At 45.4% G+C, this 27844-nt stretch overlaps 1 protein-coding gene across 1 annotated transcript in view; it reads left to right on the forward strand.

Annotated features, from left to right (window-relative positions):
• Positions 1 to 27844, forward strand: part of LOC119382621 (low-density lipoprotein receptor-related protein 2) — a 52662-nt gene that overhangs the window by 22133 nt on the left and 2685 nt on the right. Inside the window, exons 11-17 of the mRNA XM_037650407.2 lie at positions 7877 to 8110; positions 10327 to 10368; positions 13009 to 13131; positions 25563 to 25607; positions 26622 to 26657; positions 26846 to 26896; positions 27554 to 27601. Coding sequence (XP_037506335.2) covers positions 7877 to 8110; positions 10327 to 10368; positions 13009 to 13131; positions 25563 to 25607; positions 26622 to 26657; positions 26846 to 26896; positions 27554 to 27601 — 579 coding nt within the window. The remainder of the gene's footprint in view (positions 1 to 7876; positions 8111 to 10326; positions 10369 to 13008; positions 13132 to 25562; positions 25608 to 26621; positions 26658 to 26845; positions 26897 to 27553; positions 27602 to 27844) is intronic.

The following is a 27844-nucleotide window of genomic DNA, read 5'->3' on the forward strand; positions in this document are numbered from 1 at the left end:
CTTTGACGGGTAGCGGCACTAGTGCCACATGGTGCAACACGAACGAGGACCTAGGCAGCGACCACAAGATCATAGAAGTGGTGGTAGAGGGAGGCCCGGCAACACCTCGGAAACAGAGGGTAGAGGCCGTAAATTGGGACTCTTTCAGGGACCTTAGGGACGACCCGACTCCTATCTGTCACATTGCCGAGTGGTGCGATGGGGTGCTGCGGACTGTTAAGGCAGCCACCGAAGTGGTGGAAACCGAAGGGGACAACGAAGTGGTAGACAGGAGATTAGTAAATCTCTGGAGGAAAAAGAAAGGGTTAGAGAACCGACTTCAACGGAGGAGATGGGATCGGAATATCCGGAAACAAATAGCGGCTTTAAACAGGCAAATTGAAGAGCACGCCATCACGCTCACGAAGCAAAATTGGGGGAACGTCTGTCAGGAGATGGATAGGAATATGAGCACCGCCGGAACGTGGCGACTTCTTCGCCACCTCTTAGATCCGGATAGCACAAAGGCAGCGTCTAAACAGCAATTGGAAAGGATGGCGCACCAATTTGACGGCTCTAAGAAGGAACTCCTAGAAGAAGTTCGGAAGCGTTACATCAACCCCGCCGGATCTGAACCACTCCCGGATTACGGAGGGAGAGAAAGCTCCGCCCTAGACGCCCCTATCTCCCTGGCTGAGGTGAGAGCGGAGATTAATCGGCTCAGGACTAAATCAGCGGCAGGGCCGGACAGAGTGACCAACAAAATGCTCCGTAATTTAGACGATAGGTCCATCGCTAACCTCGCAACGTACATGCAGGAGTGTTGGGAAAAGGGGACGATACCGCAGGAGTGGAAACTCGCAAACGTCATTTTCATTCCCAAGCCGGGTAAAAAACTGAGTTTCGAGAACCTCAGACCGATATCGCTAACGTCTTGCGTGGGTAAGCTTATGGAGCATGTCGTTCAGACGCGGCTCAATAGGTACATGGAAGAAAATGGTTTGTATCCTGACACCATGATCGGTTTTCGACCAAAACTATCGGCATGTGACGTCATGCTACAGCTCAAGGACCAAATTATAGAGAAGCCAACGCGAGACACAAAAGTGATCGTGGGGTTAGATGTGGCAAAGGCATTTGACAACGTGAGGCACGTGTCGATCTTAGAGAATCTGACCTCACTGAACGTCGGGAAGAGAGTTTACCACTACATCAAGGACTTCCTTTCGAACAGGAAAGCCACCTTAAAGATAGGGGAAGAAGCCATCGAGGACATTAAATTAGGTAATAGGGGGACGCCGCAGGGCTCGGTGTTATCACCAACCCTTTTCAACATTGTGATGTTGAAACTGCCTGAACAGTTAAGAGATATTGAGAATCTAAATCACACCATTTATGCGGACGACTTAACATTATGGATTAACAAGGGCAGTGACGGGCAAATTGAAAGTTCCCTGCAAAACGCCATTGATAAAATCGTAGAGTACCTGAAACCCAAAGGACTTAAATGTTCAGCCGAAAAGTCCGAAGCACTGTTCCTCATGCCCCCCGGACAACGGCGGCTCCACATGCAGCCTGAAGTGGGCATCCACTTGTATATTAATGGCGCAGAGATCCCCGCGGTCGACAGTATCCGCGTTCTCGGGCTGAGGATTCAGGCGAACCGGAAGAATCATGAAATGCTTGCCAGGTTAGAAGCCAGTTCAAATCAGACATGTCGTCTCATCAGACGAATAGCGAACAGGCACGCTGGGATGAAGGAGGCGAACCTTCTTAGGCTCGTGCAAACCTTCATAATAAGTAGGATAGTGTACGTGGCACCTTACCTCAAATTAAACCAAGCGGAGCGGAACAAGCTCGATACCATTATCAGAAAAAGTGTGAAAGTCGCGCTCGGACTTCCCCCGAACACGTCCACTGACAGATTCATGAAACTAGGCGTATCGAACACACTCGATGAGCTGATTGAGGCTACCGTTACCGCACAGCATCAAAGGCTACTCGGATCTAAAACGGGGAGAGCAATATTAGAGAGATTGGGTTACGAGCCTAAGCGTGAGCAAGTGCGCTCAAAAGACATACCGGGACAGATCAGGGACAGAATAAACATACCTCCGCTACCCAGAAACATGAACCCTGCCTTTCACGAAGGCAGACGTAAAGCCAGGGCAGAGGCATTACAAGCCAAGTACACCGGTCGACAGGACGTCCTGTATACAGACGCAGCGGAATATGAGAACAAAGCGGCACACACGGCAGTGGCAGTCAGGGATAACGGCGCCCTGATGGCGTGCTGCACAGTCAGTGGTGTTGAGACTGTAGAGGCCGAGGAAGTGGCCATAGCCTTGGCCATCAGCCAAAAGGGGGTCAGGGTGGTCATCAGCGACTCCAAGAACGCCGTGAGGAATTATGAATCGGGAAGGGTGACGGAGACTGCCGTCCGTATATTAAACACGTTAGGAAGACCCAGAGAGATTATTCTGCTCGTCTGGGCACCAGCTCACCAGGGACTTAGAGGGAACGAGGAGGCTCATTCGGTCGCCCGAGGTCTCACTTACCGGTCGACCCCCGGAACCTCACCAGTTACCGAACTTCGAAAAAGAAGTGAGGATATGCTCGCATATCATGAAATCGTAACACAGTACAGGCTGAATCGGCAAGTATACCCAGGTGCGGATAGATCGCTCAATAAGAAAGACGAGGTTATGTGGCGAAAGTTGCAGACGGGGGTTTTTCCAAACCCCGTACTTTACAGCAAGTGGCACCCAGAAGTTTTCCGGTCCCAGTGCAAATTTTGTGATGAGGCAGCGAATTTGGTCCACATGGTGTGGACATGTCCGAGTCAGAACGATGGTTCCCACACACTAGAATCCTGGGAGGCCCTGCTCCGCAACCCAGACCCCAACGTCCAGCGGGACCTCATCAGTCAAGCCCTTGCTGCTGCCGTGTCTCAAGGGATTCCGGCCGACGGCTAGGGGCGACGGGCAATGCCTGACGTAATTGACTGATTTTAAAAATAAAGTTTTCTCTCTCTCTCTCCAGAAATTCTCGATCTATGATGCACAGTATTATACGAATGTCCTAATATTTTAGTACCACATTGAAAATTCCGAGCCTTAGCCTGTTCCTTAGGGCATATTCTGTAAGCTCATTCGGACAATTAAGAGAGAAGAGAGAAGAGAAGGAACTTTAATGAAAAGGATGGCTCAGTGGCTTACGCAGGGGCAAAGTACGTAGATGGTGGGCATAGTAAGATAAACAAATAAGCAAATATAAAAGGAACCAGACATTTATAACCTGCCGGTCGAGCCGGCCTCGCGCACAAACTCCCATGACGAGGGGATAGTTCGCCGGGCCTCAGCCTGAGGGGCGGCGTGGTCAACTCGGAGAGGTTTCCCGCAGAATCGGCACGCGACTGTATTGAAGTAAGCTCCATTGTGACGAAGCTATACGTGTCTCACTGAGATGTTGCATTATGTTTTTTCGAGAATGCGGATCTGGCCTCGTGGCCATGACAGGGTGAATGTCCTGCGTCAACCTGGCAGAACAGGTTATAGAATTCAGAGGACTCGGAAGTACTTGCCGTATCTGCATCGGGTGCGAACGTGCCAGCAACGAAGGAAGGCACACAATACCGAGAGGTCCGAGCGCATGGTACCTGGACAGCTGAGGTTTCAAAAATGAAGATATAAAACAAAATATAACAAGCGCAGAGAAGAGTTCATTGAATCCCGACGCAAGCCACGGCGCCCTCTTTCAAATGCGCGATACAATGATGCTGAACGGCTTCGTCCACAGAAGCGGCGCACTTGTTGGCGAGACGATTGATAAAGCAACGTTGGTGCTACATCGCGATGTTTTCAAAGTAACCTTAGGTCATTGCCCTCAGCACTACTACAGATTTTCTCACTCGGTTTGATCTGCTTCACTCGAATACCGTCTGTTTCTTTTTCTGGGAATATCACCACATTGTATCTAGCTGCAGGGCAAACAATGTTGACTTTTAACGGCGTTCAAAGAGGACATACCTAATCACTGCGTAAAGCGCAAGTGTGGTTTACTTGACCTGCAAGATGGCAGGTTCAGTGCGCACATACCGGACCTACACTCCAAGAAAAAAAGAAGAGTACGTGTTACTTTTTTCGGGGATCCCGGTCTTGCTACGTGTATGGCTCTATTGAAATATACATGTGAACCCTCTTTGGAGATCATTATTTTATTCGGAGAGTCGCGGGACCCAAAAAAGAGTTAACGTGTCTCCTTAAAGAGAGTCATATACGTGGCAAGTCGGGGATCGTAACAAAGGTCATACGACTCTTTTTTTTTCTTATAGCGTACCATCCTTTACACAGGCAACTTGGAAAGTTTATATCAGAAAGTTTGAGTACCGGAGCTTCCTAGCGGCTTGCGTACTCAAGTCCTTGCTTACTTTTGCACTCTGCAGGGTTCTCAACGTCTGAGGATCCACACTACTAAAGCTCTGTTATCTCGCAAATTCATCGCGTCAGGTGTGATGAATGAGTGGGCACTATATAATCGTCAGAAATTGGTTTCTTATAGTTGCCACGTAACATGTCAACGACCTTAATCGCAGTATTTTCAATATGTAGACCTGATATGTTCCTTTCGTTCCAATACTCCTTCGCGACACTGCGCTAATCCACTCCACTAACTTACTTTGTTCCTGTCTTCAGCACAAGCATAAGAAAAACAACTCAAAATAAATCGGAGCTCGCAAAAGCATTACGCAAACATGCCCTTACAAAGAAAATGCATATGTATACAGAAGAAACGGGTGAGACATTGTACTTGAAGGCTGTAAGAGTGGGCTTGCTGGTGGTGATACATGGCGAAACTTGTAGCCACCTTTGAAGGACGCGGACAAAGAAGGAAATACAGTAAGTTGCAAGTAAGACATTGTACATTCGTTCGATGCGAGAACAAATAATGACTCAATCCCTTCGCCCAGACAGAAGGGTACGCGTACGATAGGAATTGCCGTAGACGCGCTATTTATGCCAGCATACGCGATGGGGTGTCCGAGCACGTGCGCATAGGCGTGACAGCGTAACGAAATGCACTCGCGTCACTGTGGGCAGAATACTCAGTAGAACAGCTTTGTAAACAGCGAGTAAATAGCCGAGGCAAACACATGAAAGGTATTGCTGATTCTACTCGCAAATATATACGTGGAGTAACTGTACTCGCCCTTGCTTGGGCATGACCTTAGGCTGTCCGCACTTGTAGCGCGCGAACAGCCTCTAGTGCTGACACGCCTAGGCACCTGATGGCCTCGTTTTGTAATCCTTTTTGCACGTGGGAAAATTGCAGCAAGTGGGCAGGACGCCATCGTAAAGGCGCTCGATGGTGCTTACTTGTGACAGTTCATCTGATAGAGTGAATACGGCAGCGTAACACACGCAGTAGTATATGGGACCGTGTACAGAATGTTAGACTTTTACACATGTTTGCTTACACCAGTTATTAATCCGTTCTTCTCGTCCTTTGGAGTATCCAAACTGGGCCTTTAGCTTAAAAAAATGAAGATGAAAAAAGATTTTTTCCTGTTATTCTGGTCACTTAGGATATTTTAACAGCACTAACCAATTACAGTGCTAACTAGACATATTCTTCATTGAAAGAGCCTTTTGGAATCGCGAATCAGTGCTGCTGTTAGATTGGGCTAACGAACAGGCGCTGGCGTAAACTTGCTAATGTCGATAATGTAAACTGGTGGCCATGGCGGCAAGCGGCTGGTTATTCTAATCCAGTGATTACTGCGAAACACTGCTCGTTATACTAATTGGCCAATTTCTCAATTTAAAACGCTGTTTATTTATTAACTTTATTAACTGGCGCCTGTTAATCCTGGTAAAGCATCGCATCACATTATTTCACGGATTCGCGAAGTGCGCTGTTCAGTTTTACCGTGGTTCAGTTCATTATTACTTTGCCGTAAGCTTCCTATCTGTTTTCGCGAGTGTATCGTTGCAATTCAATGTTGATCTGTTATCGAACGTAAAGATTTGAAAAAATTCTAGCTGCTCAATGCTTCTTTTGTCCTCATGAGGTCGTTTCCCACGTTGTTGCATTATTTGTTTGCACACCGCGATGGGACACCGATAGAACGGAGGTGCTCATATGGCATAGAATACGGGATACGTCGTTTAAAGTCAATCATTCAAGGTTTATTTGAGTTATAACACTTTACGCACTCGTGCTCGCGCCTAACAGCATGAATCTGACGCGAAAGTGTTATTGTTGTTCTTTTTTGCTTAGCTCTTACGCGTCTTTATCCAACATATCTCACACTTCCATATTTCTGCACTGCCGTTGCATATCACGCGTGGATGCCGACTGATACGCGTGATACGAAGACGCGTTAAAGGGTATGTAATGCATGATGTCAAGTGGGTTTGTGATATCGCGACTAGGAAATCATAAAAGCAGGCAGCGCATTAGGGGGGGGGGGGCTCATGCGCTTAAAACGATCCATGTTGGAACTTATAGCAGAAAAAGAAAAGAGATGGGAGAAGTATAACTGAAAATTACTACCGCTGAAATTTTTTTAAGAGTACGATACGAAAATGAGGCACTGAAAGTCAGAAAAAGAAAGCTATATAAAATAAAAATAGAGGAAAAAAAGGAAGAGTTGTTTGTCTTTAGGCGCGTAGAAATATGCTTCTGTTCCTTTTTGTATAACAATAATCGAGCGCAAAACTCACACACTCACACACGCGCACATTCACGCAACTAAAACACGTGCAGTGATCTGTGTGCTCGATTAATTTTATAGCAAAATGAACTACCAACTAGCCCAACAAGGAGTTATTTTACAGTATGCTTCTGCTTAAGTACAGTAGCGCTCAATGTGAGTTGCAACACGGTGGTCATGACTGAAGGGGCCCTACGCCTGTACTGTAACACCGGTAAACGTGACATTGGTTTTGGAAATACCAGCAGTTAAGACAGTTTGCTGAACATATCGTAACTGGCACGAAGCTATAAACATGAAAAAGGGCCGGAGGAAAGAGACAGAAGAGCGCCAAACTACCAACTGTTTACTGCCAGCGCAGGCTGAAAAACAGGTAAACTTCCACACATGCGCAGTGGCGTGGAAAAGTTACCCCAAACGTGACATCACGTGAACAATTCATTAAAGAAGGACAACTCGGATTGAAAGAGAACAATGGATGTGTCACTGACACAAGCGGACCCGTTGCGTCTAATATGATATGCCTCTAGTAATTCCCTTGCTGTTTGATCTCTGCTTTTGCCGATAATCCTAGCTTGCGCAAAACGTGGCACACACGAGCATGACCTGACATGCGCGGGAAGGTGCTCACCATCACTCTTACCAATGCTGTTGGCATGTTCCCTGAGGCGGTCGTTGATACACCGACCCGTTTGACCGATGTAGGTCTTGCCACAGCTCAGGGGACCTCCGGCCCTTTTTCATGTTTCTAGCTTCGCGCCATTTACGATATGTTCAGCAAACTAAGGCACCAACTCGCCCAAAAACAAGTTCTTCTAGAGTTGAGACAGTGTTTGCGTCAATGAATGTTTTCTATGTCGCCCCCGCCGTGCAGCGTTGGCGCCGCTTTGACCACGGGCAGCAGGTTGCAACTCAGTGGGAACGGCTGTACATCTTAGTGCAATGCACCTACAGCTTTCCATGCTGCACTGAATAACGACCTAGCTGTCAAGAGAAGAAAAACGAAAATTGAAGAAGAAATAAGCACGTGCGAGATAAAGCGAATATGGGGGAGAGTAGCTGGCAGAAAGAGGGGAGAAGCTTTTATAAGACCGCTTCTCGCTGAATGCTTCCGTGCTCTCTTCTCTGAGAGAGAAAAAAGAAAGCGAATAGAGGAAAGCGCGCGCTTCATGTTTGTCGCAGCGCGGCGAGTGTGCCTGGAGCCGTTCGTGAGCTGCGCCGACCAGAGCAGCTGCGTTCTCAAGAAAAAGTTCTGCGACGGCAAGTTCGACTGCAAGGACCACTCGGACGAGCTCGGCTGTACGAAGTGCGCACCGCCGCTCATCAAGTGCGCCACGGTGAACCGCTGCATCGACAAGGCGGCCGTGTGTAACGGCATCAACGAGTGCGAAGACCGCTCCGACGAGCAGAACTGCCGTGAGTGCGACCACCATGAGGGGGGCTCGCGGGCATTTTTGTTTGTCGATTGGACGCGAACGTGTAAACATTAAAGCTCGTTCACACCTGCGACTAGCACCGGTCGCGCGACCAAGTTAGTCGCAAAGCGATTGGTCGCAAACGGCCGTTTTCGTCACAAAGCGACGTCGCTTGCTGCTCGATTTTTCAGTCGCACGACTGCAGTCGCAAACCTCTGAACGAATCAGATGCGTAGGAACCGGACGTCAGCTTATTTTACGGGGCATTGTCAATGCAAGCAGACGTGAATTCTGTGTGGCGAAGGGTGAACGTAGGTGTGAACGCACGTAAGTGTGAACGTCGGTCGCCTTCAGTCGCTTTTTGGTCGCTAGTCGCAAACGGTCGCACGACCGGTGCTAGTCGCAAGTGTGAATGAGGCTTTATAACTGCAAACGGGGCGTAGGACAATTAGATTGCACGTAGACATCGATTTCATGGGTATATGGGCTCTTACGTATCCATGGATGTGTAGGAAACATGGACTTATATGCACTTGTTGTTAAGGCTCATTCACACTTGCGACTATACCGGTTGCGCGACCATATGAGAATAACGACCAAAAATCGATTCAAAAGTCGACTGATGTTCACACCACTGAATGCGACCTACCCGCCGCCACACAGAAATCACCTTTGCTCGCATCGTGGCTCGCGTTGTCTTTGCCCCGCATACATATATAGAATAAGATGACGTCCTCTTCCGATGCATCTGATTGGTGCAGAGGTTTGCGACTGCAGTCGCGCGACTGAAAAATCGAGCAGCAAGCGACTGAGCCAAAGCAGCTTTGCGACTAATGCGGCCACTTGCGACCATTTGCGACCAGTCGCTTTGCCTCTAACTCGGTCGCGTGACCGGTGCTAGTCGCATGTGGGAAGGAGCCTTTACTACTGCACCGGAACTTAATTAAGCGCTTATTATGCGTTCTATCGGAATGCGTTGCAGATGGGTTTGAACTTTCATTACGCGATACCTGGAGTGATAGTGCGCGCCTTGCATAGCCCTTCAATTCCGTCGAGGTCCGCTCGTGTTGCGAATCCTTGTTCTCATTTGGTGACCCAACAAATTGCATGGTTTCTCTCTCTATGCTGAATTAGTGTGCAGTGTATTTCAAATAACGTTTAACATGTCATAAAATGCAAAAATTTCTTTCTAGGAACTCACAATTGGCGACAGCGGGCCACACGAATTGCGCGGTAACGCAGGAAAGCACTGCGCTTACTGTAATGAACTACAGGCGTTGTTGTATAGTTTCCACAACCAAAACGTGCTTTTATGGGCTTTGTTGGAACTCCAGTCTCAGCCTCGTGCTTTTCTTATTAGTCATGCACCTCGTTTTAATTTTTTTTGGCAAGTAGAAAGAGAGACGTGTGTTGTACCGCTCTTCACCGTAAAGTTGAAAATGGAAAGAGAAAGGTGCGTGTGACTTCATGATAACACAAAGGAAGCGAAATGATTGTTCCCTACGCACCCATCTCTCTCCGGCTCCAATGTTACCGGCAGTCTGGAACACTCCTCTGGGGAATTTCTAGGCCACTTTACTGTTCACAGAGTAATGAGTTTCGGTCCCCAAACGCCAGAGGGATCATTTATGCCCGGGTTGCGCGTGAAAGTAGGTTATGCTGGCCCGGTTACGTTGGTTGTAGTCAGCGTTGACTTCCAGAGCTGTACGACTAAGGTATCTCAGAGATAAAAAAGAAGTAAAAGCGCCAAGCTTTCTGGAATCCCGAGTTGATTAAACAGTTATGCTCACAGTTCTCCAAAAAAGAGTTAGGAGCGTAATAGAATGTTTGATGAAATTACCTTCCCGAACAGTTGGTCAACTTTTCAATCGGTGAATTGCTTAGTACTAGCACATTGATGCGCCAAATCATATTTTTTATCTTGATCTGTATCATCAGCCGAGTATATCAGCCGAGTTAAGAGGAAGGTGTTGCCGCTAATTTTATTCGGATGTTTTTTTTCTGCTCAAGAGAAGATGCAATTACCTGTTACGATCAGCGCAGTAACAGAGTTTTCCAGAGAAATTCTTTTCACAAGAATTCCCCATCGCCTACTGAGGAAATTGTCTGCGGAACATTGTTACCTAGTCCGCCTACCGCATTGACTGATATATTTTTATTTTAACAATATGAGAAACATTGTTCAGCTAAAGCTTTTTTATTCCGTCGCTGCCACAGGGCCACGGAAGTCGGTTCTGGCCGGAAGAGATGCAAAAACAGGTAAGGTGGCTTTTGTTCTCGAAGGTTGCGGTTGCTCTAACTGCGAGTGGAACATAGAGCAGGCTGCTGCTGTTGGCAGTTGTCATCACTCGCGTGCATCATTTCTCTCGAATTAATGAGAAGACAGAACAGCGTGTGGTACTCACCGCGCGCGTTTGCGGTTCTATACCAAGATTATATACTCGATACCCTAAATTAACAGCCGGCAAATAGTACACCTGACAAACTGGAATGTGTTTAAATGACCGGATAGGGGAGCGTATACTCTAACATTTAAAAAACGAAAAGACAAGTATGCCCACCTGGTTGTGTGGGTTGCATATTAAAGGTTGGGCCACATTTTAATGAGACGCAAATTGTTGGTAAAAGCGCAAGAAGAACAACGCATGAGACATTCGAACCTTTTTTTAAATACAATAAAATAAACACCTCAACGTAAGTTAACCATCGGTATCTCTTTCCTGCGAAACTATGCTTCACGACTTCCAAGTTGCGACAAAACGTATGTCCAGTGTTGCTTCCCCATCCCCCTCCCCTCGGCAATCATGATGTACGCGCATGCGTCACATGACTCACATGTATAAATGTGGGTATGAATATAATGAATAAACATTTGATAGTGAGCGCCTATGAATGTTTTCAATGTTTGCATGTGTGGATGTGTGAGTGTATGCTAGGGTGCCGAATGACACAATACAGTAAAACCTCGGTGATACGAATCTCACGGGACCACCAAAAATATTCGTATCATCCGAAATTCGTATAACCAGAAAGCATGGAAAATTAGCATGCGACCAAAGAAAGCTGGCATACATTTTCATTTGTTGTTTTTCAGGGCCGCGGCAACGTCAGGAAGAACCTTGAATGATTGTCAGTTAAGTTTTTAGATGTCGGCAATCATACCAGCACTCGCAAATATACGGTCCGTACGCGCGTATTTAATTAATGAACACGGTACGTTGTGACCCGCGACAGCTGTAGCCCCTTCCAAATTTTAGTATGCTTTTTTGCATGACACCGGAGTACTACAGCGCAAGTAACAAAAGAAGTGCTTTGACGCGATGGATCAAGGCCACAAAATTACAGAACCAAGGTCCTGCGTTCTTATTTTGTTATCGCGTAGGTGTTGGAGATGTTTTTTGGGAGATTTACGACCGTGCCCGCACAAGTGCGACGTCAACGGTCATGCATGTTGACGTTGTGAGGCCTGACTCCTTCGTCAAGACCGTCCTCGCCTTCTTTCGATCCTCGTCCACTTTTAGAAAAATGTTTTTCTTGCACCGTAATTCTGACGATTTGGTGGTGCGGCGCGCATGCCCACGCTCGCGTTCCCGCGCTCGCACGTGTTTGGTGCGTCTTCCGCGACAGCGCGGACAGCACCTCTTCGTGCCTGGGCGGTAGCGTACGTTCGTATCAAACGTCGCTGGATGAAAATCGGTTCGCAGGAACCGTCCTCCATTACATTGCAGGCAATGGGCCTTGGCCGGGACCAGCGAAAAATTCGTATCACCCTGAAATTCGTATGAGCTGTGATCGTATCACCGAGGTTTCACTGTAATTCTTTTATCGGCGGTTTGTGTATGTCTCGTTCTTAAATAAGAAAGGATCGAGCTTTATTAGGATTCCGAGATTTTTTGCGCGCAGAAGGAATCTTATAATCGGCATTCTATACTACACGACAGGTGGAATTAATGTACGCCCCAGGCGCACTAAAATTACAAAAAACATTTCTTAATTTGTGATGTAGTAGGTGTTGACCAAATGAAATTTTGTGGCGGTTCCTTTCTGCCTATGATTAAACTGATGACAACGTATATTTATGGAGCTGATTCAGCTATCCAAGCCTTCTACGCTACATATAAACCCAAGTGCAACAGACTCATCTTTTGCAGCGCATTTATGCCCACACGCGGCTCATTCATTTTGTATCGCAACAAACGGAGACACTGCTGCGCTCCGAAAAGTTCGGCCTTCGAAAGTATCACAATGCGCTCTTCAGTAGGATGCAGTGATGTCGGAGGTTATGATGAACAGTAAAGGAGTTGCTCACAGTGGTTATCCAGTTGGACATCATTAACAAAGATGTAATGGCTAAACGGCACTTCTAGGGATAGTTTACCACCGAAAACAAACCACGGCTACTATATTTTTTTCTCGTATTTTTGGTGAAACGTTCACTTTTTCCACCGTTACAGAGTGTAACCTCCGTCAGAAGGTGACGTGCGCGTTTCAACGTGGAGCGTGCCCTTTAGCCGCCGAATTTTATACCGCTCACTGTACGATATCGTAAATTGCTGGAAAAGTAGCAGTCAGTTTCTAACAGCTAGGCAAGTCAAGAACAGTGCGCATGCTTTTGGCTGTCTCCCTATTGATAGGCCTGACTATAACAGCTTTCTGAGACCTGGTTTTAAATAACTTACTAGCGGAGCATGGCTGCTACACCTCTGTTATATGTGTTGCGTATTATATGAAGCGTAAGCCTTCTTCAAGGAAGTCTTTTCGACTGAGCAGCAATGTAGATGACATCAAGAAAATACTACTAATTCGGTATTGATGTCGTACAAGCGCTCTAGCAAGGAGGGTTTGCGGGCATAGCATCTCCGATAGAAACGTTAGCAACAATTGGCTGATGCTTCGCAGCGGACTCGAGCGACTGTCGCAGTCGCGAGTTCACGTGCAAGTCGGGCCACGAGTGCATCCCGATGCGTTGGGTCTGTGACGGCAGCGAAGACTGCGAGGACGGATCGGACGAGGAAATGTGCCGTGAGTGGTGGTCGCGCTTTTACTCCTCGCTGCTACGGTGAGAGCTTGCTATTACATGACCTATAGGCAACGAGGAGCGATGTCTTAAAAGAGCGATGGCGTAACCACGTGTGGATATCTCCTACAGCTGCGTTCACCTTACTCTCCGAACTTGTTTCGGTGACAAGAATGGACGACCGGCTGTAGATGTCTCATGGTTACACGCTCGCAGCTTCCGAAGAAACAATGGGTGGAGACACCACACACACTAATGCACTGTATGACCGACAGAGGAACTTTTTTGCTTAGTAGAACAGACTGTTGGGCGAGCTGGTCAGAGTATTATAAACATCCATATTGTAAACAGCGCCGCAACACAAGGACAATCAATGTATAACAGTTTCGAAGTGCACGTAACGTGATCGTGTATAAAAATATATGTTTTTTTTAATAAACTTCTTAGTTGAGCGCTATAGCACCTGACCCGTTTTGCCTCCCTTTGTTCATGCGTTGCTGTGCTGTTTTTAGAAAAATTTTCTTGCTTGCCAACTTTATTTATTTATTTATTTATTTATTTATTTATTTATTTATTTATTTATTTATTTATTTATTCCCTTGATTTCTTCCCCCTCACTTCGTTCATTCATGCAACCGGCCGTGGTGGTCTAGTGGCTATGATGCTCGACTGCTGACCCGAAGGTCGCGGGATCGAATCCCGACCGCGGCGGCTGCATTTTCGATGGAGGCGAAAATTCTTGAGACCCGTGTGCTTAGATTTAGGCGCACATTAAAGAACCCCAGGTAGTGGAAATTTCCGGAGCTCTCCATGGCGTCCCTTATAATAATATCGTGGTTTGGAACGTTAAAGCCCAAAAATTCATTCATTCGTTCGTTCGTTCGTTCATTCTGAATACCTTGCAGGCCTGAAAAATGGGCATTGGATAAAGGTACCTTCAAAGAATTCTCCATGGTGCAGAGAACGAACATTTAAATGTATCGTCGTAGCAAAATACTGTTAATAATTGTGCCGCGCAGAATCAAGCGTAGGCGAGTATTGACAAGCGAGGAAAAACACTGCATTACAAACTGACCACAAAAGTAAATATAAGTTCTAAGTAAATGCGTAAATAAGAATTGCTCTAGGCACGAGAAATGTTATATCGTGTAGACAGCATACAGTTATAGACATCTAAGGAACCATTGTATATAATTATGAAGGGAAGAACCAAGTACGTGCAAGAATTACATGTAAGACGATCACTATATCTAAGAAACATTACTAAATATAAATGTTGGTTGTAAAGAAATGCGGCATATAATTTGCCGAAGATAGTGCCAAAAGGTCACAAGAAGCAAACGCAGACACAAAGTTAAGGTTAATAAAGGTAACTAAATGTTCATGCAGCCGCTGAAAATTTTAAAGTTGTGTATTCACTAAACTTTGAGCGCGAATACGACGCGTGGCTGACATTTAATACACAGAGAGTTGGAACTGAAAGTGAACTTTGCTTCGATATTAAAATACCTTTGTGTTGTCTCGAAATTTAAACCCTGGCCAGGGCAAGAAGTAACAGTTTGGGTTATTCGGTGTCTTAACCTTAATTAGAAGGTCGCGCTACAAAAGCCAGTTTTACGAAGCCGTGGTCAGGAGCAGTGCTGCAACGGAACTATGTTGTCGCACCGAGTAGTCCAACTACCAATCCATTAGCATTTCATTTAGCGCTATATCTCAACGGGAGATCAGAACCTCTTATCCCCCCCTCCCTTTCATCTTTTCTATAAGCCCAGTTGCGATCCTACTGGGGACGAGCACGCTTAGAACACCTAACCATCTGTAACTTCACCATAACTGAAAGAATTGATCAGCTTAATAAATATACTGAATGCTGTAATACCAATTAACAATGATGAACGAAATAACTCTAGCGGCGTCTTTACTTAACAGTGGACGAAGCTGTACACAGAGCGGCGTTAGGAAGCGTAATGGTTTAGAAGAATATCGAACATTTCGAGGTCTTTGTTGGGGGAAAAATATTAAGAAAACGGAAATTGGAACCGACCAAAGAGAATTTCTTGATCACCTTGATCGGGCCTGCAGGGCGGTGCAAAAGGAGCACTTGCACCCCTCAAGCCACTCCAGCACCTGCCCCCCACGCAAGCTACATCAGCGTTCCCCCGCCCCCTCCCCCAGCCGCGATGCAACATGGGTTTCCAGCCCCCAAGACCAAATCCTGCCGACGCCCATGAATAGAGCACTGACAAGAATTGGTTTCCTATAACTCATTACAGTACTAAGCAAATGAGATTTATCCTCGAAAGAGACTTGTGAAAGGGCTGCTAGCGTAATTAATATTGCATAACCTTCAATTTACTTGGTTAGTTTGAGGGCATGGCTGTGCAACAACGTACACATTATTGCAATCTTTAAGTAATATCGCGCGCGCGCCCACCGTACTACCTATCATCGCCTTATTACCGCGAGATAGGGAACAGTTGCGCAATCAGACAAAGCAGTCTCCGGTGCGAATATCGTCTGCTACGCTTTTCGCATCGAGAAGACATCGCACACAGGTAATGTACGTAGCGCTGTTGGTCGCTTTTCACTCTTTCTTCGCCTTCCGCGTGTACCAGGGAACGTACATTAAATAGAAAGAAAATATCTGGGCTCGCACGAGGAATTGTAATGAAAGAAGCGCAAGCGATGATTGGAAATGCATTTACCTTAATATTTGTGCCTCAATATATTAATACCTTAATATTTCCAAGGGCAGGGTGTCCGCAGTCCCGAGGCGAGCAGCGTAGCAGACAGCATTCAAATAGGAAATTAATTTTCCCCTCTTCGTACTGCCGCCGATCTCTTGAATAGCGGCCGCTATAAGACGTCGACATGCCGTACTAGACTGGCGCGGTGTTGCTAAGTGATTGCATAAGTATTCATATACATTAAGAGTAGACAATAGCGACATAGGCCTGGATTGTCAGGTGGAGTACCATAGAAAGTCTACAAGCAACTTTAATGAATTAAGTAAACAATTATTAGCTAATTAACGCGATCGTGTGTTTCTGAAATGGCCTATATAAGCAGCTCTAGGCCTTAGTAATGCTGCCTTTTTGCTACACAAGAACAGAAAAAAAAGAAAACAAGGAATGGAGAACGAAAGGAGGAGGAACAACGATTGTATTCGTCCAGGAATCGGACTCCCCCCCCTCCTCCCCACTAGTTTTTTCATTTTGAATGCGCATAGATACATGAAGTTGAAAAAATCCGTAAACAGGGGGTGGGTGCTCGAACCAACGTTTCGACAAGTGGACTTGTCTTCTTCAAGGCTGGAACTGATTTCCTTAGCTATCGTGTGTATATGCTTCGTGCCTTCTCCAAAAAAGAGGAGAACGGGTGGGGAGAGGTCACCGCGACGACTGGGTGAGTCATAAGGAACGAGAGAAAAAAAAAGCGGGGGCCGGGGGTAGACGGGAGGGTGTACGTTTCACTGAATGATTGTCAATGGAAGCACGTGGCATTTTAACAATAGTAGGTTCGAAATGCCTAGAAGAAGGGATTAACTGATTACGCAGTGACTATTCTGTGGTCCAGACCACAGAATAGAGCGCAGCTTTATTCTGTGGATCAGACCACAGAATAGAGTGCGGCTTTATTCTGTGGACCACACAACAAACTTGCGCGCTGTGGGCTTTGCAGAAATGTTCTGTAGCCCAAGCAGCCCACCTCTCTTGACGACGGTTTTCTGTCACAAATTGCGAGGGTTCATTCTGTGGTCTGGTCCACAGAACAGGCGCTGTTAATGCCCTCAGAAGGAATTGAACCCACCCCATGAAGACTTCGATTTGCCAACGCTCGAGCTCCCTTTACGACAGCTTCTCTCGCGAATCTCAATATGTGCTCGCCGTTTTGTGAATCGCTATTGAAGACGCGTATGCGTGAAAGATTCAATGTTTTGACATATGCCAGTATTGATGTCAGCCGCAGATAGTTATTGTGAACGGAAGCAGCAAAACGAAGGCGTATAATGATAACAAATGACAGCGGTTCTAAAATTTCGTGAACCTGATCTATCGCGTGCGGAACACTAAAGTCACTTTCACCACAGTACGTTTGTGTCATGTGAAAAAGTGCACTAACATTTGCACGGGAGACTGGAATTTTGAGCAATCCTTCTGAATGGGCGCGGTCATAAATCACCCGTAAAAGAACGCTAACGCCACCGCGAAAGAAAACAACAATAACAAATGACAGCGTGTATAAAATTTTCTGGCCTTGAGCCATCGAGTACGCAACGCTTAAGCCACTTTCGCCGCAGTACACCTGTGTCAAGCAAAAAAAAAAGCGCAATAAGATTGGCGAGAAACTACTTTTGTCACTGGACACAGCACACTTTGTCACTTAATTAGATAAACTTGCACGCGCCGTATAATTACGAGCACTAAAAAGTTGTATGATCGTCAACGTCTGAGAACTTTACAGAAACAGCTAAAGTAGCCCCTTGCCAATCTCAGTGCACTTTTTTGCACGACATTAGTGCACTGCGGTGAAAGTGACTGAAGTGTGTCCTGACGCGAGAGATCAGGGCCAGAGTATTTTAGTAGTGTCGCCCTTTGTCGTTATGATACCCATCTCGCGATGGTGTTGACGCTGTTCTTAAGGAGATCTGTGGCCGTGTTCGCACAATTGGGGGGATCGCTCAAAATTTGAGTCTCCCGTGCAGATCTTAGTGCACATTTTCTTTTTGCATGACACAAATGTACTGTGGTGAAACTGACTTAAGTGTTCTGCACTAGATAGATCAGGTCCAGAAATTTTTAGAACCTCTGTCATTTGTTATTATACGCCTTCTTTTTGCTGCTTCAATTCACGACAAGTTTACCTGCTTTGGCATGTCAGACCAGCAAGCATGCCAAAGGTGGGCTTCGCCTTCGTATTTCGAACCTTTCACGCATAAGCGTTTTCCATCTCGCGTACTATACCCGGAAATGGCCTCCTTGGTCCGGACCAATTGTCCGGACTTATTCACAAAGCAGCGAGCGAATATTGCGATTCGCGAGAGAAACTGTCGTCAAGAGAGGAGGGCGCAGTGCTTATTCTGTGAGTTAGACCACAGAATAAACCCTACCAATTTGTGAGAGAAACCCGTCGTCAAGAGAGGTGGGCTGTTTGGGCTACAGCGATGTCTGGTGCGCACGGTCCACAGTAGGGTCCAGGGGCGTAGCCAAGGGGGGGGGGGGGGGGTCCCGAAATTTTTCAATTTTGCTTGCGCATATATACACGCACACATACAAACGCACGCACGAGCATACATAAAGTATGGTTGAACCCCCCCCCCCCCCCCGAAAAAAATTTCTGGCTACGCCCCTGGTAGGGTCCCTAGTCCACAGCACAAGTGGCACAAGCTGGCACAAGTCTATTTGGTGTGGCCCACAAAATAAAGCTGCACTTTATTTTGTGGTCTAGTTCACAGAACAAAGCTGCAGTTTACCCTGTGGTCTGGTCCATAGAATAGATTGGGACTCTATTCTGTGGTCTGGTGCGCAGAAAGCGTCGTCAAGAGAGGTGGGCTGCTTGGGCTACAGAACATTTCTGCACAGCCCACAGCGCGAAAGTTTATTGCGTGGCCCACAGAATAAAGTTGCACTCTATTCTGTGGTCTGGTCCACAGAATAAAGCTGCACTCTATTCTGTGGTCTAGACCACAGAATAGAAACTGCGAACTGATTAACTCTCATTCGCTTTCGTTGTGTATGTACCATACCGAATAGATTCAAGAGCCCCCTTAGAAACGTTAATGCCTGCTGGCTGGAGTGTATTGAACTTGTGAATAAGGTATGACTCTGTATATTTTCTGTCTCTTGGGCACCGGAAGTTTGACAGAAGTATGTAAAGTTTGAGATCTTCGAAGTTGTGACCTGCTACATTAAAATGCCGTGCCACTGCTTTGGGTAACTTTTTCGCTGTGTCCGCGCGATGCCCGTCTAATCTAACATTAACAGGTTGTCCCGTTTCGCCAATGTACCGTTTTTGACAATATGAACATTCGATCATGTAGATAACGTTTGAACTAGTGCAGGTAAAACTAGATTTTATATGATGGACGTAATCACTTCCGGTGCTTTTAACTATAACGTCATCTTGAAGGTGCTTACAAGTCTTACATCTTGGACGAGAACAAGGTGTTATGTCGGCAGTAGAATGAGGGTTTACTTTTGCGTGCACTAACAGGTCCTTAAAATTTTTATTGCGGCGATACACGACCTTTGGTACTCCTGGAAACACTCTTCTAAGGCGCTCGTTGCTTGCCAGTATTGGGTAATACTTACGGAGGATATTATTTATGTTTGGTAGCGCATTTGAGTATTTGGTTATAAATGCTGGCGGCTGGTTAGGCTGTGCTACGGGGGCCCTTTGAGCTAGTGATGATTTCCTATCTAGTTGACATGCTTCGTTGATGACCTTGTTTAGAGCATCATGCGGGTAATTTCTTTTAACATAAATAATATCCTCCGTAAGTATTACCCAATACTGGCAAGCAACGAGCGCCTTAGAAAAGCGTTTCCCGGAGTACCAAAGGTCGTGTATCGCCGCAATAAAAATTTTAAGGACATGTTAGTGCACGCAAAAGTAAACCCTCATTCTACTGCCGACATAACACCTTGTTCTCGTCCAAGATGCAAGACTTGTAAGCACCTTCAAGATGACGTTATAGTTAAAAGCACCGGAAGTGATTACGTCCATCATATAAAATCTAGTTTTACCTGCACTAGTTCAAACGTTATCTACATGATCGAATGTTCACATTGTCAAAAACGGTACATTGGCGAAACGGGACAACCTGTTAATGTTAGATTAGACGGGCATCGCGCGGACACAGCGAAAAAGTTACCCAAAGCAGTGGCACGGCATTTTAATGTAGCAGGTCACAACTTCGAAGATCTCAAACTTTACATACTTCAGTCAAACTTCCGGTCCCCAAGAGACAGAAAATATACAGAGTCATACCTTATTCACAAGTTCAATACACTCCAGCCAGCAGGCATTAACGTTTCTTAGGGGGCTCTTGAATCTATTCGGTATGGTACATACACAACGAAAACGAATGAGAGTTAATCCCTTCTTCTAGGCATTTCGAACGTACTATTGTTAAAATGCCACGTGCTTCCATTGACAATCATTCAGTGAAACGTACACCCTCCCGTCACCCCCCGCCCCCCGCTTTTTTTTTTCTCTTGTTCCTTATGACTCACCCAGTCGTCGCGGTGGCCTCTCCCCACCCCTTCTCCTCTTTTTTGGAGAGGGCACGAAGCATATACACACGATAGCTAAGGAAATCAGTTCCAGCCTTGAAGAAGACACGTCCACTTGTCGAAACGTTGGCTCGAGCACCCATCCCCTGTTTTACGGATTTTTCATCGCAGCTTCCATCTTCCACTTCCTGCCGTTTCATAGATACATGAAGACACACAAACGCGCTCACGAACTTAAAGCATGGTTGAATGCCTCTCCCCCTCCCTGAAAAAAATATCTGGCTACGCCCCTGCTTTCGTGTGTTCACCAGGTAAAGAATATGCCAATATTTTTGCACAGGACTTTAATGACCGAATGATAAGAAAAAGCGATATTAATGTTTTTATTTAATTGTGCCATTTTTTGAGAATTTCCTTGTAGCACGAACCTACAAAGAAATTCACTCGAATTTCTCCCATTTGACGTTGACAAAAAATTCATCCTGGCCCTGGAAATCTGATGCGTGCTACGAGCATGTAGTGAGAAATGTTTTCCGCCCAATATTTGAGAAGATGGACATTGCCTGGGCGCGGAATAACTGAAGTGTGAACACAGCTACTCAAGCAAAGCTGTATTTAAATGAAGCTTGTGCAAAAGTCGATGAACTTTTTCGGATAATAAATACGTGTTCTTTCTTGTTTTTGAAGCAAATGTAAAACAATACGCAGAATTTTAATGCGGCAGCGAGTAATAGAACGGTTGCAGAATACTGCTACGTTTTACTCCCACCTTTCTAGTTCGACGACCTTTGAAAGATAGCATCCTTACTTGATCACATACAGGCTGGCTTTCGGGGAACGTTTCTAATGTTCCCTGAGGAGGGTTGCGCAGTATAGTCACATACAAGAGAAACAGTGTCTTGTAAACTTTTCGTTAGTGGTTGTGTCATTGCGACAAAAGAGCGGCCTCCACTTGAACGTTCCAGGCGTCTTGAATCTCGGAGGGGAACTGTAAAGCATTTCTTGCATCTTCCAGGCGTTATCTACGCTGGCTGAAGCACCTAAGTGCCAGTCCTTTCTTTGCGTATTTGCGTATAAAGCCTAAGGCTTCTCAAGGCACGAACTTCTGAGAAAAAATCCGGCAGATCCCACGCATTGTGGGAATTGATGTAATGCGAAGCAGCCAGCAAAGAGCTGTATATATCGCCTTGTTTGTCTTTGAGCCAAATTAAATCATTCATGCCATGGCATCTAGTCCACCACATATCGCATGTTTGTCATGCACGCATGCATGCGCAATCGAGTATACACCACGCCAATGAAACGCATATTCTGGTATATACAATGACCTGTCGTTTATGTTCATCACTCGTGTAATGCCATACCAATTTTGGTATATATCCAGTTAACAAAACGGCCGGAAGCGCACCATGACAATGGCATGTAAAGCATACCGTACATGACATGCATATAACATGATTCGAATGTTACGACCTCTCATTTATGTTTGTCATACAGTCACATCGCGCAATACCAATTTTGGTGTATATCAAACGAGCGAAATGGCCGCGAGTGCAACATGAGTATAGCATGTAAATCATGCCATACATGACATGCATATCATGGTTTTTCATGTTAGCACCTGTCACTAATGTTCATCATACAGTCACATCGCGCAATACCAGTTTTGGTGCATATCAAGCTAGTGAAACGGCTGCGAATGCATCATGAGCGTGGCATGTAAATCATGACATACATAGCATGCATGTCATGGTTTTCATGTTACCACCTGTTATTCATGTTCTTCATACAGTCACATCGCGCAATACCAATTTTGGTGCATATCAATCTAGCGAAACGGCTACGAGTGCGCCATGAGCATGGCATGTAAATCATGTCGTACATGTCATGCATGTCATGATTTCATGTTACCACCTTTCATTTACGTTTGTCATACAGTCGCGTCGCGCAATACCAATTTTTGTGTATATCAAGCTAGCGAAACAGCCGCGAATGCACCATGAGCGCGGCATGTAAATCATGACATCATGTCACGGTTTTCATGTTACCCCCTTTCACTAATGTTCGTCATACAGTCGCGTCGCGCAATACCAATTTTGGTATATATCAAGCTAGGAAAGCGGCCGCGAATGTATCATGAGTGTGGCTTGTAAGTCATGTCATACATGACCTGCATGTCATGATTTCCATGTTACCACCTCTCATTTACGTTCTTCACGCAGGCGCGTCGCGCAATACCACTTTTGGTGTATATCAAGCAAGCGAAACGGCCACGAGTGCGTCATGAGCATAGCGTGTAAATCATGTCGTGCATGTCATGCACGTCATGATTTTCATGTTACCACGTCGCATTTATGTTCGTCATACAGTCGCTTCGCGCAATACCAATTTTGGTGTACATCAAGCTAGCGAAGCGGCCGCGAATGCATCATGAGCATGGCATGTAAATCATGACATACATGACATGCATGTCATGGTTTTCATCTTACCAACTGTTATTCATGTTCTTCATGCAGTCACATCGCGCAATACCAATTTTGGTGTATATCAATCTACTGAAACGACCGCTAGCGCACCTTGAGCGTGGCATGTAAATCAGGTCGTACATGACTTGCATGTCATGATTTTCGTGTTACCACCTCTCACTTACGTTCGTCATACGGCCGTGTCGCGCAATACCAATTTTGGTGTATATCATGGAAGCGAAACAGCCGCGAATGCACCATGATTGTGGCGTGTAAATCATGATATACATGTCATGGATGTCATGGTTTTCGTGCTACCACCTGGTATTCATGTTCTTCATACAGTCACATCGCACAATACTAATTTTGGTGTATATCAATCTAGCGAAACGACCGCGAGTGCGCCATGAGCGTATCATGTAAATCATGTCGTACATGACATGCATATCATGATGTTCATGTTACCACCTCTCACTTACGTTCGTCATACGGTCGTGTCGCGCAATACCAATTTTGGTGTATATCATGCAAGCGAAACGGCCGCGAATGCACCATGAGCATGGCATGTAAATCATGACATACATGTCATGGATATCACGGTTTTCATGCTACCACCTGTTATTTATGTTCTTCATACAGTCACATCGCACAATACCAATTTTGGTGTATATCAATTTAGCGAAACGACCGCGAGTGTGCCATGAGCGTGGCATGTAAATCATGGCGTACATGACATGCATGTCATGATTTTCGTGTTACCACGTGTCAGTTATGTTCGTCGTACAGAAATGTCTCATCATACCAGTTTTCGTATATATCCCTTCATTTAAACGGCCGCGAGTGCCCCGAGACCATGCCATGTAAATCATACTGCACATGACATGCGCCTCATGATTTGAATGTTAGGACCTGCCATTTTGTTCGTCATGAACTCTTGTCACGCCGTACCAATTTTAGTATATATGAAATTAACGGAACGGCCGCAAGAGCCCAAAGGCCGTGGAATGTAAATCATGCTGTTCATGACATGCGTGTCATGATTTTCATGATATGACCTGTAATTTATGTTCGTAATAAGGCCATGTTATGACACACCAATTTTGGTATACATCCGATTAACGAAATGGCCAGGAGAGCACAAAGTCGTAGGCGGCTAGATAGATAGATAGATAGATAGATAGATAGATAGATAGATAGATAGATAGATAGATAGATAGATAGATAGATAGATAGATAGATAGATAGATAGATAGATAGATAGATAGATAGATAGATAGATAGATAGATAGATAGATAGATAGATAGATAGATAGATAGATACGCTCAAAGTCGCAGAAGTTCGCTAAGAAATGCTTCGCATTAAAAAAAAACAGCACAACGCTGCTTCAAATAAATTCCTATTACTGGCTGGTATAATACGAACCTTAAAAGATTTTTTTTTTTACTGAAGTTTTAAGACATCCAGCTGGGTGAATTGGTAGGATAACGTCTGTGAAGTAACAGCGCGAAGCAACCAAGGAACGTGGCTCGTGTCGTCATAATCATCTTCATCATCAGCCTGTCTACGCCCACTGCAGGGCAAAGGCCTCTCCCATGTTCCGCCAATCAACCCGGTCCTGTGCTTTCTGCTGCCACGTAATACCTGCAAACTTCTTAATCTCATCTACCCACCTAATTTTCTGTCTCCCCCTCACGCGTTTGCCATCTCTTGGAATCCAGTCAGTCGTCATAATCTATACGTCGTCGTCATAATCTATACGTCCCTTATTCTTCGCTTTGTGGATTCAATGGTTTATCTCAAGTACAGTTATATGCACTAAACAACATCTAAAGCAGACGGATATAACGAGTCCTTTGCATCAAATTGAATCTGGCGAAGGCGCGTTAGCTTAGCTGTGAATAGAGGTGCAGCATCCTACTTCAGCTGTGATGTGCTGGATCAGTGATTGCAGTGTCATCTCTCGACACTAGAAACATAGTTTACGTGTGCCTTCAATTGTCGGTGATGCTAAAATGGGCTTACAGAAAGCTGGAAAAATGGCGAAGCTGGCAGCTTTGATATGGTGCCCACTTGTATCATTTGCCTTTTAAGTGACTGCCAGTAGTTGAACTTTCAAAATGAAGGAGCGATATCGCATAGGAAGCACAGGGCTTCTGATGAGGACAAGTATGGGGCTCTCATCAATTCGTTTCCTGCCGGTCGACCGCAATGTGTAATACATACAAGGGGACCCTATAGTCGGTTACAACCTACGAACAAATACGAACTCTACCCACAGCCATAGTGTTCCTACCTAAGGAGAATTTGCACAGACGTTCCATCCAATCACATTTGCCCGTTTCCGTGACGTCAAGCACACTTCGCGTGTTTCAGAGAGTTGATGTCCCCATACAGACGTATGTTCGTGTCACTGGTTTTAAGTGAATGTCCTGACAAATTTCATCAGTCATTCTGACGTCACTGCTTAGCCAAAGATCATATTTTAGGTAGGAACGACGAAGCTTTAGTTTTCGAGATGCGTGGTGTTTACGTTAGTGCAGAAAAAAATTGAAAGCAAACCGGCTTGCATGACTCCCTTACATAGGTGACTGACAGGCGCGCCGCAGTTTTGAGGGTGGAGCTTGTATTTATTCTTAGGTTGTCATCGAGTGCGGGTGTAATTGACTCGCCGAAATCGCGAATCCACAGTGCCCAGGCTGTCAGCTAACCCTCTACCCTTTATTCTTTTACCGCAGCCAGTTCGTCGCGCACCAACCAACTGGCCGGCCTTCGCCGTCGAAGTAAGTTCTGTTCGCCTCTACCTCGTTATTGATGCGCGTATGCTCGCAGCTCGGCAGAACCCTTATCGCGAGCTGCCAACGCTGGCGTCTATAGGACCGCCGCTCTGTTGCCTGTCTTTCTTTTTCCCACGCGCACGGGCGAGGAATTTCTAAGGAGAAAAGTAGGCTTAGGAGTGCTAATATACTCGGTTCGCATTGCGCTGCTTATCTCGAACAATTTCGTTCCAAAAATGTTCAAGGAACACAGTCGCGTTAATACGCACACGAGGCATAACCCGGCAACTTCCTACGCCTCTGCGCCGCGTTCATGTATTTGTTGTTGTCTGTTGCGCAGTCTGCTGTGCAAAGAAGTTACTCGACGACTCGGAAACATGAAATTGAGCGTAGAGCTGGGGTGCATGTGTGAATACATATATGAGCAACGGAGATGGCAGCTTAAGTCCTGTGACGTTGTATTCTTGACTGAGCTGCTGGACCGAGCCTGCCTGTGCTCATAAATCTGGGCATAGAAAGTGCGTAGCAAGCATCCAGATGACTCGATTGTGCGATTAGTGTTGTATTCTATCCCCCCTTCTCAAGTTCCACGGAAGCTTAATATAGATTAGTCATTTTTACGACTATGGCTGAGGCATTGGTGATATGATAAGCGCGTCTGTGTTTGATGCAGTATGCGACACCTCCTAGCATTGACGCTTTTATTACATGACATACGGTAACTGTAACGCTCCTGCGTTTGCCTTTAAGATGTACGAACTTCCTGCGTGAGGTCAGAACTTCAAGTGCTCTGCTGGCTTTGATATCAAATACCAAGTAAATCTGCCGGAAAAACGACTTGGCTACGGGTAGACGATACGCATTATGTACATATATCATGTTTAGGCTTTCCCTTTGAGTGTAAAACTGCGCATGAGATTCCAAGTAATTCCGGACATTGTATTGTCGATTTCTCAAGCGTGATGTTAAAGGTGAGATCAACGTTTGCTGTTATTGACGCGATAGTATCGGTACTTTCAGATGGAAAAGCTCACCGAAGGCGATATTTCATTATCGGTAAGAATGCACGATAAATAATGCTGATAGTTATTTCCTTACTGTTGTACTTCGCTGCCTTGAATGCATTTCACAATTTATTTCCTAAAAGTATAGTTATTGGGGTGTGTCGTGGCCGAGTGCAGCGTTTTACAATTTTGATATACTAAGCAGTGTTAATATGCATAACATCTATCTCCCCTCCACAGACGACAAGGGAAACAACCTGCCCTTCCGTAGTGCTGGCAGTTTCATACCTGGTAAGTCATTTTCACTTATATCGCAAAGCTCGTTCTCACTCTTCTCAGTACAATCAACAGTCTTCTACGTGGGTATAACTTTTATTGGTCTGTGCTAAAAGTCAGTTAAACTCCCTCAGCTAATGTCTTGCACTGTATGATTACTGCTAGTGATCACAGCACTCGGATAACAATGGTTACCAAGTCATATTTGATTTGATTGATTTCATTTATGTGTTTATCACAACACCTGTTATGGGAGGCAAAGGGAAGGTCCATTCAAGGATGGCTTGAAAGAGTCCGTCGCCCCGTGTTGGCAAATACAGCAGCTAAGGCACAGACATTTTGTTTACATTGTCGTACACATTGACAAGCCATCACTTTAAACACAACATTGTCGCGCACTTGACGAAACCACAACGTTAATAAAACACGTCATTAGTTGCTTCCCTACTCAGAATTTCATACATTACCACTCATCACATTTGCACGGTACACCAGCACAGCACTCCATATCAGCGTTGCAATAGTGTCATCTTAAGAATTAAACGGAAAGCAAAGACAGCTTTAGAGGTCAATTTTCAGCCAGAAAGAACCCGTACAGGTCAGACAAATTGGAGAGCGTGTATGTGCTTAGTTATCTTAACCATTACTAATATGCATATCGTTTATTTCCAGAGGATAAAGGAAGCCTGCCTTTACAGAATGCGGACAATTCCATACCTGGTAATGTATTTAACGGCACGCAAATATTCTATTAGACTTTAGATGATCAAATGTTACATAATGTGCGAGCACGACGTTATCGTATAACGTTTTTCTTTTACGTTTTCTGACTTCTAACGACAGAAAGCACTATATCTAATGAGAAATACTCGGTGATCTCGCTCTCAATGAGCCTTCGGCTAATTACTCGTAACGATACTTTGAAACTTGGTGTCCTACGGAATAGTTTAATGTTTGTGATGA

The sequence above is a fragment of the Rhipicephalus sanguineus genome, chromosome 2 (assembly GCF_013339695.2).
Source record: "Rhipicephalus sanguineus isolate Rsan-2018 chromosome 2, BIME_Rsan_1.4, whole genome shotgun sequence".
Classification (NCBI taxonomy): Eukaryota; Metazoa; Arthropoda; class Arachnida; order Ixodida; family Ixodidae; genus Rhipicephalus; species Rhipicephalus sanguineus.